This window comes from Archocentrus centrarchus, chromosome 11 (assembly GCF_007364275.1).
Source record: "Archocentrus centrarchus isolate MPI-CPG fArcCen1 chromosome 11, fArcCen1, whole genome shotgun sequence".
Taxonomy (NCBI): Eukaryota; Metazoa; Chordata; class Actinopteri; order Cichliformes; family Cichlidae; genus Archocentrus; species Archocentrus centrarchus.
Window position 1 is genome coordinate 35,671,045 of NC_044356.1, and position 16,498 is coordinate 35,687,542.

At 40.1% G+C, this 16,498-nt stretch overlaps 1 protein-coding gene across 1 annotated transcript in view; it reads left to right on the top strand.

Annotated features, from left to right (window-relative positions):
* col28a1a (collagen, type XXVIII, alpha 1a) overlaps positions 1 to 11,284 on the top strand; it is a 52,562-nt gene extending 41,278 nt beyond the window's left edge. Inside the window, exons 23-28 of the mRNA XM_030740503.1 lie at positions 2,881 to 2,916; positions 2,992 to 3,028; positions 5,108 to 5,662; positions 8,670 to 8,821; positions 9,261 to 9,528; positions 10,084 to 11,284. Of these exons, the coding sequence (XP_030596363.1) occupies positions 2,881 to 2,916; positions 2,992 to 3,028; positions 5,108 to 5,662; positions 8,670 to 8,821; positions 9,261 to 9,528; positions 10,084 to 10,256 (1,221 nt within the window). The 3' untranslated portion in view covers positions 10,257 to 11,284. The remainder of the gene's footprint in view (positions 1 to 2,880; positions 2,917 to 2,991; positions 3,029 to 5,107; positions 5,663 to 8,669; positions 8,822 to 9,260; positions 9,529 to 10,083) is intronic.
* The last annotated feature ends 5,214 nt before the right edge of the window (positions 11,285 to 16,498 follow it).

The following is a 16,498-nucleotide window of genomic DNA, read 5'->3' on the forward strand; positions in this document are numbered from 1 at the left end:
AGGAATTCAGACTGAAAATAAAGAAAATAAGATAAGCTTATATGCTGATGATGTATTTCTTTTCCTTGGGAGCTCATAAACCTCTCTTCTAAAGACCATCACAATTATATATTTATATATAAATTATCTGTATCTATATCAGATTACTTCATCAGCTGGAGTAAATCTACACTTTTGCCTCTAAATTGCAATTTTCAGAACATGTCCCGCACCCCACTACAGTCAGGTAACATTAGATATTAAGGTATTAATTTTTCTGCCAGGCTGTCAGGCTTGATATGGTTGAATCATATTCCTCTACTAAAAACAATAGAGGATGAGCTTACATGATAGAATGTTCTACCTATATTATTCATGGGGAAGGTTGCTACAGTTAAAATTATGATTTTGCCTAAAATCTGTTACTTTTCTGCACTTTTTTTTTTTTTGAATCATGTATAATTTTCTTTCCACTTCACAATTGTAACCACTTTGTGTTGGTCTTTCACATTAAATTCCAGTGAAATATATTTATGTTTTTGGTTGTAATGTGACAAAATATGGAAAAGTTAAAGGGGTATGAATACTTTTACAAGCCACTGTGTGGTTAAACATCTTCAAAATGACTAAAAGTCCAACCTTACAAGTTATACCATACAAAACTCTCCATAGAACACATTATACAGAACAAAGGATGATCCAAATGGGCCTCACACGCTCAAACACATGCACCCATGGCAACCATGCTGAGAACTATATGCATGCAATATGGTCTGGTATGAGGTCAGAGGTCAAGACTTATCCACCTGATTTAATTCCGGTATTGCAATCTCATCAAAACTGTGCATTTTATGTGATGTAAGAGAATTATATATGGAAGCAAATATGTCACACATAGTTTTTACCACCTTACGTATCACTAAGAAAACCATCCTCATGAATTGGAAACCAAAAAATTATTTGTGTATTACTCACTAGGATCAAATTAGTCTGGAGAGAATTTCTGCCTCCTCTAAAATGCAATTCAATGAATTTGATTCTCCCTGGTCCCCACTAATCAATTCCATCACTTATTGGGTACATGCAGCCAGGCCAGGGGTGGGCAAATCCAGGCCTCGAGGGCCGGTGTCCTGCAGGTTTTAGATGTGTCTCTGCTTCAACACACCTGAGTCAAATATAGAAGTCATTAGCAGGACTCTGGAGAACTTGACTGCATACTGAGGAGGTCATTCAGGTGATTCAGGTGTGTTGGATCAGGGACACATCTAAAACCTGCAGGACACCGGCCCTCGAGACCTGGATTTGCCCACCCCTGAGGCTATAGTGCCTCTGCTTGCCGTGCTGCGTGGTGACCCACCCCTCTTTTTTTTTTTTAACTGCATCATATTCATTATGGATCATAACCCATCACAATACATATAGGGTGTTGGGGGGCAGGTGTGTGACCCAATGGTTAGTGGGTGGAGCTGCTGAGGTGGCCCCACTCATCTCATCACTGTTGCCTGCTTCTTAATTTTATTCATACCTTAGACACTGAGGGCTTTGGGGGTGATGTGGAATGACACTGTTGATTGTGCTATGTATGTCCCCTCAATTTTAATAGCACCATAGCTTTCACATGGTCATATTTGGGTGGGTCTTCCCACACTCCTGGTTCTGCACCCTTCCCAGGGTGGGCAGTGGCTAGTGGTTCAGGGCTGAGTTAGCTGCTTCCCTGGGTTTCCACTGGCTCTGGGGGGTGCCCACACTTTGTAGGAGGGTTTGGTGAGGATGGGTGTGTCTTTGTACGTCCTCCTAAGATTGATAATGGGCCTCTTTGGCATGGGGGGTGGCTCTGCTGGGTGTCGGGCAGTTCTTGGGTGCCTGTGGCATCTGGGCTGTGTTCCAGGCTCTTGTTGGGGTGGCTGGCCTCCATCAGGGTGGGCTGCTAGTTGTCTCTGGCTCTCTTGGGCTCTTGCCCTCTGGCTGTGTGGGCCCTATCAGGGTCCTCCTTCCTTCCTTTTCTCTTGTGTGCACGCAGTTTCTGTCAGGATGTTCAGCCTCAGGTCTGCTGAGCTCCTGGTGGACTGTGGACATCCTGGGTCCCTTGGATCTTTCTCTGCCTACCTCTGGAACCCAGAGGGGTGTTGTTGCAGCTGCTCATCATCTTTATTGTGTCAAGACAAGGACACATGCATGCACAGTACACACATACACACTATAACAGGTTTGTTTCTGTATCTGAGTTTTTTCCTACTTTGTTTGTGTATGTACATACATATATGTGTGTGTGTGTGTGTGTGTGTGTGTGTGTGTGTGTGTGTGTGTGTGTGTGTGTGTGTGTATACATACATATATGTATATGATATATGTGTGTATATGTTTGTGTATATGCCCCTCCCCACACCTCATCCTTTTGTCACTTCTTTTTCATGTATAGGCAAAGTGCATAATAGCAATATAAATAATAAAACAAATCAAGAATCTAAAAATGAAAGAAGCAAAGATTAGCAAGAGGAGCCTTTTCTTTAATTGATCCTCTTGGCAAAGCAAATGTGTCTGGCTCAGACTCAGAATCAGACTATAATTTTGCTTTTTCAGGCTCCAGAGAATCATTTTGCTTGGTTAAACTGCCGGAAAGGACGGGTTATTAAAAAAAGAGAAAGAGAGAGAAGGTGAGAAGTTCAGTCATTTGGGAGGACAGTTGTACGTCATTTTTATTTTATCAACACTTTTCTTAATTTACAAAGTAATTCTTCAGAACTCCTGACGCCATCGTAGCCTGTTAGGAGTTCAAACACGGCACATTCAAACAACATATGGGAGAGGACATCTTAATAGTGACTGCAATTTTATTAAAAGACACATGAAAAAATCAAATAATGTGTACTTTTAATTCCTAATCTCACTGTCATTTCTCAGGGAAGACCTGGAGAAAAGGGGGAGTCAGGACTGATGGTGAGTAACTGACTGACACAAATTACATTGAGCTGTAAAACAAAATAAAAATCTTTCCTTTTTGTTGCTATACAGAGAGAAGATATCATCAGGATAATAAGAGGAATCTGTGGTAAATCACAAGTTTTATCTGGAATAATCTGTAATCTGTGTTGCTAATTTTTCAGTCCCCCTAAGAAAATATAACTGTAGGTTCTCAGTGATCCAGGTCATAGATCTCTGGAGCTTGCACAGGAAAAAAGGTCAGACACAAACTAGGGAGAATAAGAATGATCAGCAGAACAACATTGTTATCGCTTATGTGGCAGGTTTGTCAGAGAAACTCAGGAGAATTTTCTCCAGGCATCCCAGTATACCTCAAACATCCCAGTATACCTCAAACATCCCAGTATACCTCAAACCTAAGGCAAAAACTGGTCCGTTCCAAAGACAAAACTTTCAAACACAAGATCAGCAACATAGTGTCTGCTGTGAAGAGTGCTCAGACCTCTACAGTGGAGAGACCAAACAGCCTCTTTATAAATGCATGGCCAACATAGAAGAGATACCTCAACAGGATAAGACTCAGCTGTACATCTGCATCTAAAGGTCAAAGGGCACTCTTTGAGGATGCCACATTCACATTCTGGACAGGGAAGACAGATGGTTCGAAAGAGGAGTGAAAGAAGCATCTATGTCCACTGTGAACAACCATAGCTGAACAGAGGAGGTGGATTACATCACCAAATTTCCCCAGTCTAAAATGCTGTCCTGAGCTCCCTCCCCAGGCGCCTCAACCCTCATTCACACCTTTTTTCAGATGAGCTCAACAGTTCAAAGTCCCAAATTGGTTTCACCCAAAGCCAGCGATTGTAATAACCCATACCTTCTTTCTCACCTTGGCGCATGTGATTATGCACATGAACAATAGTGGGTCACAACCACCTCCAGGGGACACCTCCACTGGGGTTTAAATACCTTGATCTCTCCACCTTTTGGTTTGAGAACTGAAGAAGCCTTCTGGATGAGAAACAAAACATCTTCAAGAAACTCCAGTTTTTTTTCAGGCTCCAGAGACTACCCCTAAGAAAGACTTTAAACATGACACAAAGTTGAGTCTGGACAAGCACTTCAGTAGTTAACTAGCAACAGCAAGATGCAAGATAAAACTAGATACATATAACTAGAGTATTTCATTAAAAGGATAATCAGGTAAAAAGATACAATGTCATAAAATCAAAATACTAGAATAATGAAAGAAAAATAAATGGCCCTGCCTGTTGTGTCTTGCCTTGAAATGGTACTAATTTGTGTAAGCAGGTGACTTAGAGACCCTTTAAAAAAAAAAAAATGTCTGGTACGGATTTTAGCAAAATGCAGTAATAACAGGTAATGGAGAAAGAAAATTTGTGTTTCCTGCTCTCTACCTGTCCGGTATTGCCCTGAAAGGTGTAAAATATGCTTAGACCAGGGGTATTCAACTGGTGGCTCAAGGGCCAGAACCGGCCCATCAGTCATTTTGGACAGGCCCACTGCCCATTTACCTCTATTATTAAATAAACATTTTAACAGAAGCTGTGACTAAACTGTAAGCATGGCACGTAGTTCACACTCCTTACAGGAGGTGGCGGTAATGCACCATAGATTACCAACCGCCATTAAACTCAAGAAGAAGAAGAAGAAGAAGAAGAAGAACGGCACTTTACAACATTTTATGACATTCAAAAAAGAAAAAAAGGCATTCAAAAGAGAAGGTGGACAGCGAAAATAGAACATTTAACAACAACTGGACCAATAGGTATACACAGGAGTCCCGAGGAATGTGTGGCCCACTGGCAAATAGCCTCATGACAGTCTGGCCCATAGAAAAATGTATTTGAATACCCGGCTTAGACCATCACAGAATCAGTGAACTTTTAGATGAGACCCTTTGCATGTTAAATACAGGCAAAAATATTGGCTCTTAAATTTAGCTGGTCTGCAGCTATAAGAAAGGGAGCTTTTTGCAGTGGCTTATAGTTTTAGTATGTCTGTTGCTGAAAGTCAAACACTTGTTACTGTTAGTGTACGTACCTGTTGTACTTTTGCTTTAATCACTCCTGAAGTAAAAATTTGTATTTTCTTTTAGCTTTTTTTTTTTTTTAATTCATGCTGACTTGTGTAGTTTTTTTTTTTTTCTATGTCTAATTTATCTTTTGCATTTGTTGACCAGGCTGTGGTCTTAGGTGCAGAGAGGTCCCTCTAGAGCTGGTGTTTGTGATAGACAGCTCTGAGAGTGTAGGGCCAGAAAACTTTGAGGCGGTGAAGGACTTTATCAGCACTCTCATCGACCAGGTGACGGTGAGCCGAGAAGCCGCTCGGATTGGTGTAGTGCTTTACAGCCACCTGAACATGGTGGTGGTCGGTCTGCAGCAGCAGTTCAGCCAGGATGATATCAAGGCTGCTGTCAAGAAGATGCCCTACCTTGGCGAGGGCACCTTCACAGGCAGCGCCATCCATCGAGCCAACCAGCTGTTTCAGGCATCTCAGCCTGGTGCGCGGAAAGTGGCTGTGGTTTTAACAGATGGGCAGGCCGACCTGGGTGACATTATACCGTTTGCAGAAACAGCTACGGAGGCTCATGCACAAGGAATTGAGATGTTTGTTATTGGAGTAGTGAACAAGACCGATCCTCTATATGAGGCGTTCCAGGCTGAGATGAATGTTATCGCCTCTGATCCTGATGAAGAGCATGTCTACCTCATTGATGACTTCAGGATGCTTTCCAGTAAGTGAAAACTCATCTGTCAAAGAGTTGAATAAAACTAATCTCCAACTGATGTTCTACAACGTAATGTCATCCCTTCAAATGTCAATGAAGTAATTTTCATCAAACCAGTTCAAAATTCAAAGGAAATTTCATACACAGCTGCTAGAGTGAGAGTGCTGTCAGTGTCTGATAATCCAATCACAACTCCTGGGTTCTCATAAATTTTCTAATTCTGTGTGTTTACTGTGCAGACAAGAATTGATAGCAGCTAAAGCAGCGTGACTTTTCAGATGCATAAATCCACTTGCTAACTTCGTGGCTCAGTAGAAGAGTGTAGTTAAACCACTGTATGAATACTATATGCATTTATTCAAAACATTATGACAAAGTATGTTTCATTATGACATTAATAAACTAAAGCAAGTTAATATAGCACTGTAATGCTCTTTGTTTCTCATTACAACATATACAGTGGCTTGCAAAAGTATTCATACCCCTTGAACTTTTCCATATTTTGTCACATTACAACCACAAACATAAATATATTTCACTGGAATTTAATGTGAAAGACCAACACAAAGTGGTTACAATTGTGAAGTGGAAAGAAAATTATACATGATTCAAAACATTTTTTATAAATAAAAAACTGAAAAGTGCAGTGTGCAAAAGTATTGAGCCCCCCTGAGTCAATACTTTGTGGAACCACCTTTTGCTGCAGTTACAGCTGCAGGTCTTTTAGGGTATGTCTCCATCAGCTTTGAACATCTAGTGACTGAAATTTTTGCCCATTCTTCTTTGCAAAACAGTTCAAGCTCAGTCAGATTAGATGCAGAGCGTTTGTGAACAGCAGTTTTCAGATCTTGCCTCAAATTCTGGATTGGGTTTAGGTCTGGACTTTGACTGGGCCGTTCTAACACATGAATATGTTTGGTTTGAAACCATTCCATTCCTGCTTTATGTTTAGGGTCGTTGTCCTGCTGGAAGGTGAACCTCCGCCCCAGTCTCAAGACTTTTGCAGACTCCAACAGATTTTCCTCCAAGATTGTCCTGTATTTGGCTCCATCCATCTTCCATCAACTCTGACCAACTTCCCTGTCCCTGCTGAAGAGAAGCAGCCCCAGAGCATGATGCTGCCACCACCATATCTGACAGTGGGGATGGTGTGGTCAGAGTGATGTGCAGTGTTAATTCTCCACCACACAGTGTTTTGCATTTTGGCCAAAAAGTTCAGTTTTGGTCTCCTCTGACCAAAGCACCTTGTTCCACATGTTTGCTGTGTCTCCAACATGGCTTCTGGCAAACTGCAAACGCAGCTTTTTGTGGTTTTCTTTTAACAATGGCTTTCTTCTTCCACTCTTCCATAAAGACCACATTTGTGCAGTGCACGACTAATAGTTGTCCTGTGGACAGATTCCCCCACCTGAGCTGTGGATCTCTGCATTTCGTCCAGAGTCAGTGGGGTGTCTTAGAGACCCTTAGAGTGGGGTGGCTGTAGCTTAGTAGGTAGAGCAGGTCACCTACTGATCAGAAGGTCAGGGGTTCGATTCCTGGCTACTACATGCCAATGTATCCTTGGGCAAGGTACTTAACCCCAAGTTGCTCTCCGATGCAACCGTCGGAGTATGAATGTGTGTGAATGTTAGATAATTAAAGCACTTAGCTTAGATAATATGGAAGTGCTTGTATGAATGGGTGTGCATGGGTAAATGTAAAACGTGTTGTATAAGCGCTTTGAGTGCTCTGACTGAGTAGAAAAGCACTATATAAGAACTAGTCCATTTACCATGGGCCTCTTGGCTGCATCTCTGATCAGTGCTCTCCTTGTTCGGCCTGTAAGTTTAGGTGGACGGCCTTGTCTTGGTAGGTTTTCAGTTGTGCCGTACTCTTTCCATTTCTGGATAATGGATTGAACAGTGCTCCGTGAGATGTTTAAAGCTTGGGAAATCTTTTTATAGCCTAAGCCTGCTTTAAACTCTTTATTCCTGACCTGTCTGCTGTGTTCTTTGGACTTCATGATGCTGTTTACTCCCCAATCTTCTCTTAACCAACCTCTGAGGCCGTCACGGAGCAGCTGTATTTGTACTGAGATTAGATTACACACAGGTGGACTCTTTTTAGTCATTAGCAGTCATCAGGCAACTTCTGAATGCAGTTGGTTGCACTCAGAGAAAAGGGGGCTCAATACTTTTGCACACTGCACTTTTCAGTTTTTTATTTGTAAAAAATGTTTTGAATCATGTATAATTTTCTTTCCACTTCACAATTGTAACCACTTTGTGTTTGTCTTTCACATTAAATTCCAGTGAAATATATTTATGTTTGTGGTTGTAATGTGACAAAATATGGAAAAGGTCAAGGGGTATGAATACTTTTGCAAGCCACTATACAACACATTCTAGTAAATGAGGTTTACCTAAACTTGTTGTCCTTCCATAGCCCTTCCTTCACTCCAGCCATACACCTGTAGGTTCTATTAAGGCAGGCTGAGAGTTTGATATGTTGCAATAAGTTAACCCTTTCCATGTCCACATGACTGTGATCTCTTTCTGGCTCACACACAATGTTATGGTTCTTTTAATCCTAGACTCCCCTCATATTTCAACACCTAACTGCCAACACATAGCACTCCTGCAGAGGCATGCACAAAAATCTGAAGGAAGTGAGAAATGTTTTCATCTTTGTGGGATTACCTTAGATTCCATTACATTCACAGATTCACAGTTCACCTAGAATCACTAGTAGAGATGCATCATGTTCTCATGGTTTGTGAATCGGTTGTCAGTTTTTGGCACAGTCTAAGACCTGTAAAGATTAAATAAAAAGCCATTTTTACATGCAATTAGCATGACTGAATGTGGGCCAACGAATCACACAAATGATACTGACAGCATGTAACAAGTCAAACATTTAAGTAGAAAAAATAAAATCAATTATGCCAGGCTTTAACTGTTAGAACCCTCTCTATCTCATATGATGCATTCAACCGAGAATGTTTCTTTAACCTTATTGTTTGTTTTTGTGACAGCTCTGGAAAGTATGGTACTGAGTCAGATTTGGGACCATGGTGACATGATGGGTTTTGTACCAGACTCTGTCTTTCCATCTATCCAAACCCACCCTGAGTCTCCAGAATGCAGCCACTCTGAAGAGAAGCTTCCAAATGAGGAAAACATGCAAGTAATTCAAGAAATAATAGACTTGATAGACATGAAAATATGGTTAATCTAAGTCTTAGGAGACAATATTTATCTTGGCTTTAAATAGCATTTTCCCATGAACAGCTACTTTTTGACCTCACAATATGGCTGTAGTTAAAGTTGCAAACCAACATCCACAACAAATTTCATTGATTTCACCCATTAGCTTTTAATTTGGATGATAATTTCTCATTAAGAAAAGTTTTCCAGGACCACAAATTGGACCATCTCATGGCAGTCATGGTGTCTGAAAAGATGTTTTGCTGCAGAAAGCTCACATAACATCTCTGAAACATGCAAGTGTATTTTCATAGTCTACAATTATGCAAAATCAGTGCCTTCATGGTGGGTTCAAAATGCATAAAAACTATGAACATACCTGAACTGAACTTACCCCCTCCCCTCTCCCCGTCCCCCAGCTTGAACTCCCAGTGGAGACAGCAACAGTCCACCCTCCACAGTTCCCTGAGTCTGGATGGCCTGATGAGAATGAGGTTGATATTGAGTTTTTGGTGGAGCCCTGGAATGAGCAGCCAGACATGTTTCCTTCTCCTGGTGATGGGCAGGGTGCTGGGCTGATCTCTGTGGTGGATCCTCAGAGTCCCACTGATTGGCCACATGAGGAAACAAGCACACAAGTTCCTTTCATTCCTCCTCCTCCAGTTCTCAAAACTTCGCGGGGATCAGGTAAGAATTCTAAATTGACCACATTCAGGGTTTAATGTCTATTTACCTAAAAATAACTCATTTCCATTTTATGCCGTGCGACAGACTGGTGACCTGTCCAGAGTGTGCCCTGCTTCTGGCCCTATGGCAGCTGAGATTGGGTGGCAGAATTCATATAATTTTTAAATTTATATATGACATTAGTAAATAAATGACGCAATGGTATCCATCATTATTTAAGTACTTACATAGTCAAAATAATGCACTTCATGCTCATCAACAACTTTACAAAAAGTACAAATGGTTAACAGCTCAGTAAGTTTAATATCTAATCACACAGTCATGTGGCAGAAACTCCTTTAAACATGGTGGCATAGGTCAAGAGAGGCTGCTGAAGCTGAGGGTTGAGATCATATTTAAATGACAGGGATCCACTGTAATGTATGTTATGATTATTTACTGAAACACTTTTTTTTCAATTCCTCACCCTCTGATTTGATTTTCTCACAGATTTGATCTGATAGCAGTAATGAGTCCAGGCGCAACAGTTCAAAAATTGCACTCTTATCCTTTCAGACAAGGGCTGCCATCAGCCTCTGGACCCTGGCCCCTGTCGACAGTATGTAGTCAGGTGGTACTACAACCCTGAGGCCAATACCTGTGCCCAGTACTGGTATGGAGGCTGTCAGGGCAACAAAAACAACTTTGAGACTGAAGTCAACTGCAGGAATACCTGTATCTACATGTAACGCAGTGTATTTGGATTAAAGGGTGTGGGCAAAGCTAACACTCTCCATCAATGGCGCTGAGGAACAGGTGGGCAGGTGAGGCGGGCTCTGCTGTGTGAACTCAACACAAGATGGCACAAACTGCTGCTATCTCTACCTGTAGACCACTATAAGTGAAGAAGATATTAAGGAAATATGGATGTGGTCTCCCAGACTATGTTCACAGTGCAGGTGCTCCACTCTGATCTGCTGTACATGTATTGGCTGTCTAATAACTACTTATGTCTGCAAAGACTCACTGGACATCCTACCTGACTTTACTGAGCCTGACACGATGATATGGATCAGTTTTTTGTTGCAAGGCATTACATCCCACTTTAGTGCCACAAGTAAAGTATATACCACTGTACATACCGTACAATCCTAACTTGAGCAAAGTAGAAGAGCTACATAAAATTAGGGCTATACAAATAAATAGTATACAGAGAAAATAATGGTAGTAATAAAGCTATAAATCTTTTGCTATCTTAATGTGGTTGGTACAGTTTCAGTAGTCTAGAATAAGGATAGAAAATATTTATCTGTGTTTTGATACTCTTGTCTTGTGATAGCTGCTGAGTGTGTGATAGACAATGAATGATAAGAAACCTCTGACTGAAATATCAAGGAGTCCAGTTTTTATATACAGGAACTCTTCATATCTCTAAGGCCCATTGTTTCCTATCTTCATCTCTTGATTGTAATGTTAGTGTTGAGTCCAGTGATCTGATTGGTTGGTTCTTAAGCTGTTCCTCCTGAAAACCTTCACTTCCAGTTTACTGACATAATGACTTCAGTTTTTCAGATTTTCTAAAGGATCTGCAGAAACTAGAGAGAAGCAGAAACCAGGACCTTTGTGTGGGGGTTTTACATCTGCACAGCTCAGGTAACCTTACATGACAGAGAGCTGAATGTGCATTTCCACTTTGTTTTACCTTGTTGCAGGAAAAACTGCACACATTTAGTTACTGCAACATTCAGACATTTACTAAATGCTATATGAAAGCAGCAAAATTGAGCTGAAATATTTCCATCTGCAATGTGAATATAGTCTGCTGTACATGTTGTTACATATGTACCTAGTTTGTTTTAGCAATAAATTTACAGTGCTAAATTCAGGCCTGTGTCTTATCATATTTGCAGAGATTTCTTTAATAGGAAAATAACCATTTAACAGCATCTTAATCAGTAAACACTTTTTATTCTTAACCTGAAGTTTCACATCCTGTGGTTCACTACTTCATTGTTTACTTATAATGCTGACTAAGTCACTAACATCTTAGTCTTAAAAAAGAGGCACACTTGAATATAATTGTGTATTTTTTCACATAGTACAAACATTAAAAAGACACATAAATGAAACGCTTTTTTCCCAAGAAATAAAAGCCTATCTTAATCATTTCAAGCATTTTAATAACCACTTCAACAGGACAAAACAGATGACACTTCATATCCACTACACATAGCTGGGATATCGTCTGGCAGACTCTAGAGTATTTGCCCCTTCCTAATTATTTTTTTTTTTTAAATATTTGTCAGATGTTTCCGATCATCCAACAAGTTTTATTAGAAAAAACCAGAGTAAATAAAAATGCAATTTTTGAATGATAATTTCATTTATTCAGGGGGAAAAAGCTAGCCACACCTACCTGGTCCTATGTGAAGGAGTTATTGCCCCTTTAACATGATAACTGTGACACCCTTGGCAGTAAGAACTGCAATCAAGCATTTGGCAATGTGTCTTTCACATTGTTGTGGAAGAATTTTTGCCCAATTTTCTCTACATAATTGTTTTCATTCAGCCCCACTGGGGGTTTGAGCCTGAACAGCCTGTTTAAGGTCATGCCAAAACATTTCATTTGAGTTTACATCCAGATTAGTTGGCCACTACAAAAGCTTCATTTTTTTTTTCCTTAGAGGTGAACTTGCTGGTGTGTTTCAGCTCACTGTCCTGCTACATAACCCAAGTGTGCTTGAGCAGCATGGCATGAACTAATAGCCGATTTTCTGGTAGCGAGCAGAATTCATGGTTCAGTCAATTACAATAAGTCTTCCACATCATGGACCGCTGTGTGGCAGGCAGGATTAGGACTCTAGTGCAGGACCCATAAGACAAGGACTGACTCAGCTTTATTGCTGGTACACACAGAGAAAATACAGACTGGGCTGCACTGCAGACCAACTAGGAAACAAGGAGGAAACTCTGAACATATGGAACAAAAGGTGTGAGGGGAATAAACAAAGAACAGAGGAAAACAGAAAATAAAATGCATAAAAATATATACATTGTAAAAAAATAAAATAAGTGTATACATATAATAATGAAGATGGTATTGCGCTTGGTGAATGAGCTTTGGATATTACACAATTTAGGGGTGATAGATATTGTTCAGTATGAATGATATAATGTTGCACAGAGATGTGGGTGTTGCACAGTTAGAGTGGGTGTGTGTGTGTGAGTTCAGGGTGGTGATTGCTCTGGTGAAGAAACTGTTCTGGAGTCTGTTTGTTCTGGCTGCCCAGCAATAAAGCCCCCTGGCAGCCATTCTGAAATAATTCAGTGTCAGTTACACCAGACAAATAATAAAGAATGTCTGCCATGCTTTTTCCTGAATATTGCTGACAATTAATGTGTGTTTGGTGCAGGAAGAAATGGTAAAAGATTGGATATTTGCTAGCCAAAAGTCATTGCAAAAAAAAAAAAAAAAGCATGTTATCTCCTACCCTATTGGTGAAAAAAATGCACCACATCAACCAATCAAAAAATTATATGGCAATGTATGGCATTGGTTGCTGAACAGGTGAAAGTTGTGCAAGCGACAGGGGCAAAAGAGTGACAGTTTTATCAATAGCGGGTTTTGAAATTTGAGAGATTTTTGTGTGTTTTATGTGTGTAATGCAGTGTGTAGTGTAGTGTGTTTAGTGTGATGTATAGTCTTGGACAAGGCATATACAAGCCAAAAAGCCACCAAAGGCAGACTCAAATGTAAACCCTCTCTCCAGGTGCACAACAGGAGGAGTGACACACTCTGGAAGTGTCAAGCCTCTGGAAGTATGCTTGTCTGTCTTGTGGTGGACAGGAACTGTTTTTTTGTACCACTCTAACCCTCTGCAAACAGAATGTCAGGAGTCCAGAACCCAAGAGCAGATGGATGTTAAAAGTCACAGGTTGAACACCAGTCTGTGGGGAAGGATAGTGTTAAATGGAGAGTTGAAATCCACAAAGAACAGCTTTGCATAATTCCCTTGCTGCTCCAGGTGGATCAGACTGCTTTGGAGAGCTGTGGAAATGGTGTTGATCTGTTTACCCTGTGGCAAACTGATGATCATAAAGGTTCAATGGCAGGCTGGCAATGATGTGACTCCTAACCAGTTTCTCAAAACATTTTGTTTGATAGGTGTAAGAGCCATTGGTAAGTAGTCATTCAGTCCTTCACTGCTGTTCTTCCCAGACTCTGATGGAGGACTTCATACAGGGTGGGACAGTGGACTGGGATAGCGATTGATTAAAATTTTAGTAAAGACCCTGGCCAGATGCATAATCCTTCATCACCAAGATGACACAACAAAGATCTGTGAGTACATCAAGAAGATGGTCACAGCTGATCATGTGCTTAGTGAATACCTCAGGCAGCAGAAACCTGAAAAGGAAAAACAGAGAGAACAGGACTCATCATAGAAGGGACAGGCCCCCGTATGGTGCATACTGCAAGCAGATAGAAGAAGTCGTGGCTGATATCAAAAAATCCTACCAATGGCTGGACAAAGCTGGGCTGAAGGACAGCACAGAGGCACTAATCATGGCAGCACAGGAACAAGCTCTAAGAACGAGATTGAAGGCAAGACCCCAGGTGCAGGCTGTGCAGAGATGCCCCTAAGACAGTCCAACACAGAAGGGTGCGAGATGCTAGCAGGCAGGCTATACATGGAACGCTATAACCAATTGCCTGGCATAGTATACAGGAAAATCTGTGTTGAGTATGACCTGGAAGTCCAGAGATCAAAATTGGATGCACATTGCATGGGTGGTAAAGAATGACTGAGCTAAGATCCTGTGGGACTTCCAGACACAGACAGACAAACTGGTAATGGTTAACCAACCAGACATAGTAGTGGTGGACAAACAGAGAAAGAAAGCTGTAGTGATAGATACCATGTATGTATGATACCAAGTGATGGTAACATAAAGAAGAAGGAACACAAAAAGCTTGATAAATACCAAGGGCTCAGAGAGGAACTGGAAAGGATGTGGAAGGTGAAGGTAACAGTGGCCCCCGTGGTAAGTGGAACAGTCTGGGCAGTGGCCCCAAGCTGGAAGAGTGGCACCAGCAGATTCCAGGAACGACATCTGAGATCTCTGTCCAGAAGAGCGCAGTCCTGGGAACAGCTAAAATACTGCACAGCACCCACAAGCTCCATGGCCTCTGGTAGAGGACCCAAGCTTGGAGGACAAAAAGACCGCCCGCAGGGCACATGCTTCGGATATTATCAGTCCATTAAATGGACATTATTAGTGGTAATCAGATCCATAGATAGGGGCCAGTAGAGGTCATCCCCACCCACTAGTCGGTTGAGAAGGTTGTTATTATCATTTACATGGAAGGACACTGACAGAGGTACAAAAGACTCCAGAATCCATGCTTGCTAACTTCTGGCGGATACAGCAGTGTTTACAGGTAAGAGGATTTAAATGGACGGTATTTATATAGTGATATTAATAAGTCAATGAGTGCCAATAAGCACTTGAAATAATGTAACAGTGCTAATATAACAGGTCTGAGATGCATTTGTAGATATTACTGGTTTTACTGTGTTTATGGAGAAAGCTTGAAGTTCCTGTGCAAATGTTAGCGGATATTGTAGTAAAGCAGTTCCTATTGGATTTATTCTTTTATTTCTTTTTTTTTTTTCCTTTCTTCCTTTTGCCCCCCCCCATTCTTCTCCCCCCCACCTCTTGTTCTTGTCCCTCCCTTGTTGCCTGTCAGACTTGGCATAAATAACTAAATAAAAACATAAATAAATAAAAATACAAACATTAACAAGAATAGCCTATAGAAAACATATAGAGCTGTTCTTGTTAAAGCAAATATGTTTGGTTCATCAGTGCATTCGGATCATCATTCCAATTGTGAAAAATACCAGACATGACAAATGTATATATATATATGTATATATATATATATGTATATATATATATATGTATATATATATATATGTATATATATATATATATATATATATATATATATATATATATATATATATATATGTATATATATATATATATATGTATATATATATATATATATATATATATATATATATATAGAGAGAGAGAGAGAGAGAGAGAGAGAGAGAGAGAGAGAGAGAGAGAGAGAGAGAGAGATAGAGAGAGAGAGCGAGTACACATAGTACTCACACACACGCACACACACATACACATGGTTATGGTTTGACAATAGAAATCCTGACAGTGGGTTGATTGCTTTTTTTTGTTTGTTTGTTTGGTATGAGACAAGAATTTTTTTGACAAATTCAAAATACCCATTAGACCAAAAGAAACCAAAAAGTCTCTTTACACTATGAAAATCTGATGTTGCTGATTGAAACTGCATATTAGTGGTGCTAATATATTGAAAGCAAAATGTTAAAGCAAGAATATTAGGATAATAGTTTGTTATGTTACTGTGGCAAACTTTCTAAGGAAGAAACTTAGAAGAAACATATCTACCTTAACATTTCTTCTTAGTTTCTTCCTTAGAAAGTTTGCCACAGTAACATAACAAACTGTTCTTATCACATAATTATATTGTTAGAAAATACCATATTCATGAGAAGAAATATGGCTTTCCTACATTTTATTGATGAGTTGAAACAATACAGAACTAATTTTTGTAATCTACAAAAACCAAAAAGCTATTAAGACTAATCTTATTGAATAAAAATAATGCCTATATGATATCCCGGTATTATGTTGTGTAATTGTCTCCTTTGTTAAAGCATATGGCTTCTTCTTTCTTTTTTAAAATTTATTTTTTGTTCTTTTAGTTATTGTCTGTACCTTTATTATTTGATGTAAGTTCTCGTTCACAATAACTTTTTGAGATGAATAAAGTTTTTTTTAAAAAAAATCCACACATCCGGTCGCTTAAACCCAGCTCGTTGATTTTGATTGGTTGTAGGGGATCCGTTAAAGATTTGTGAGTCTGCGCAGTAGTCGCAGC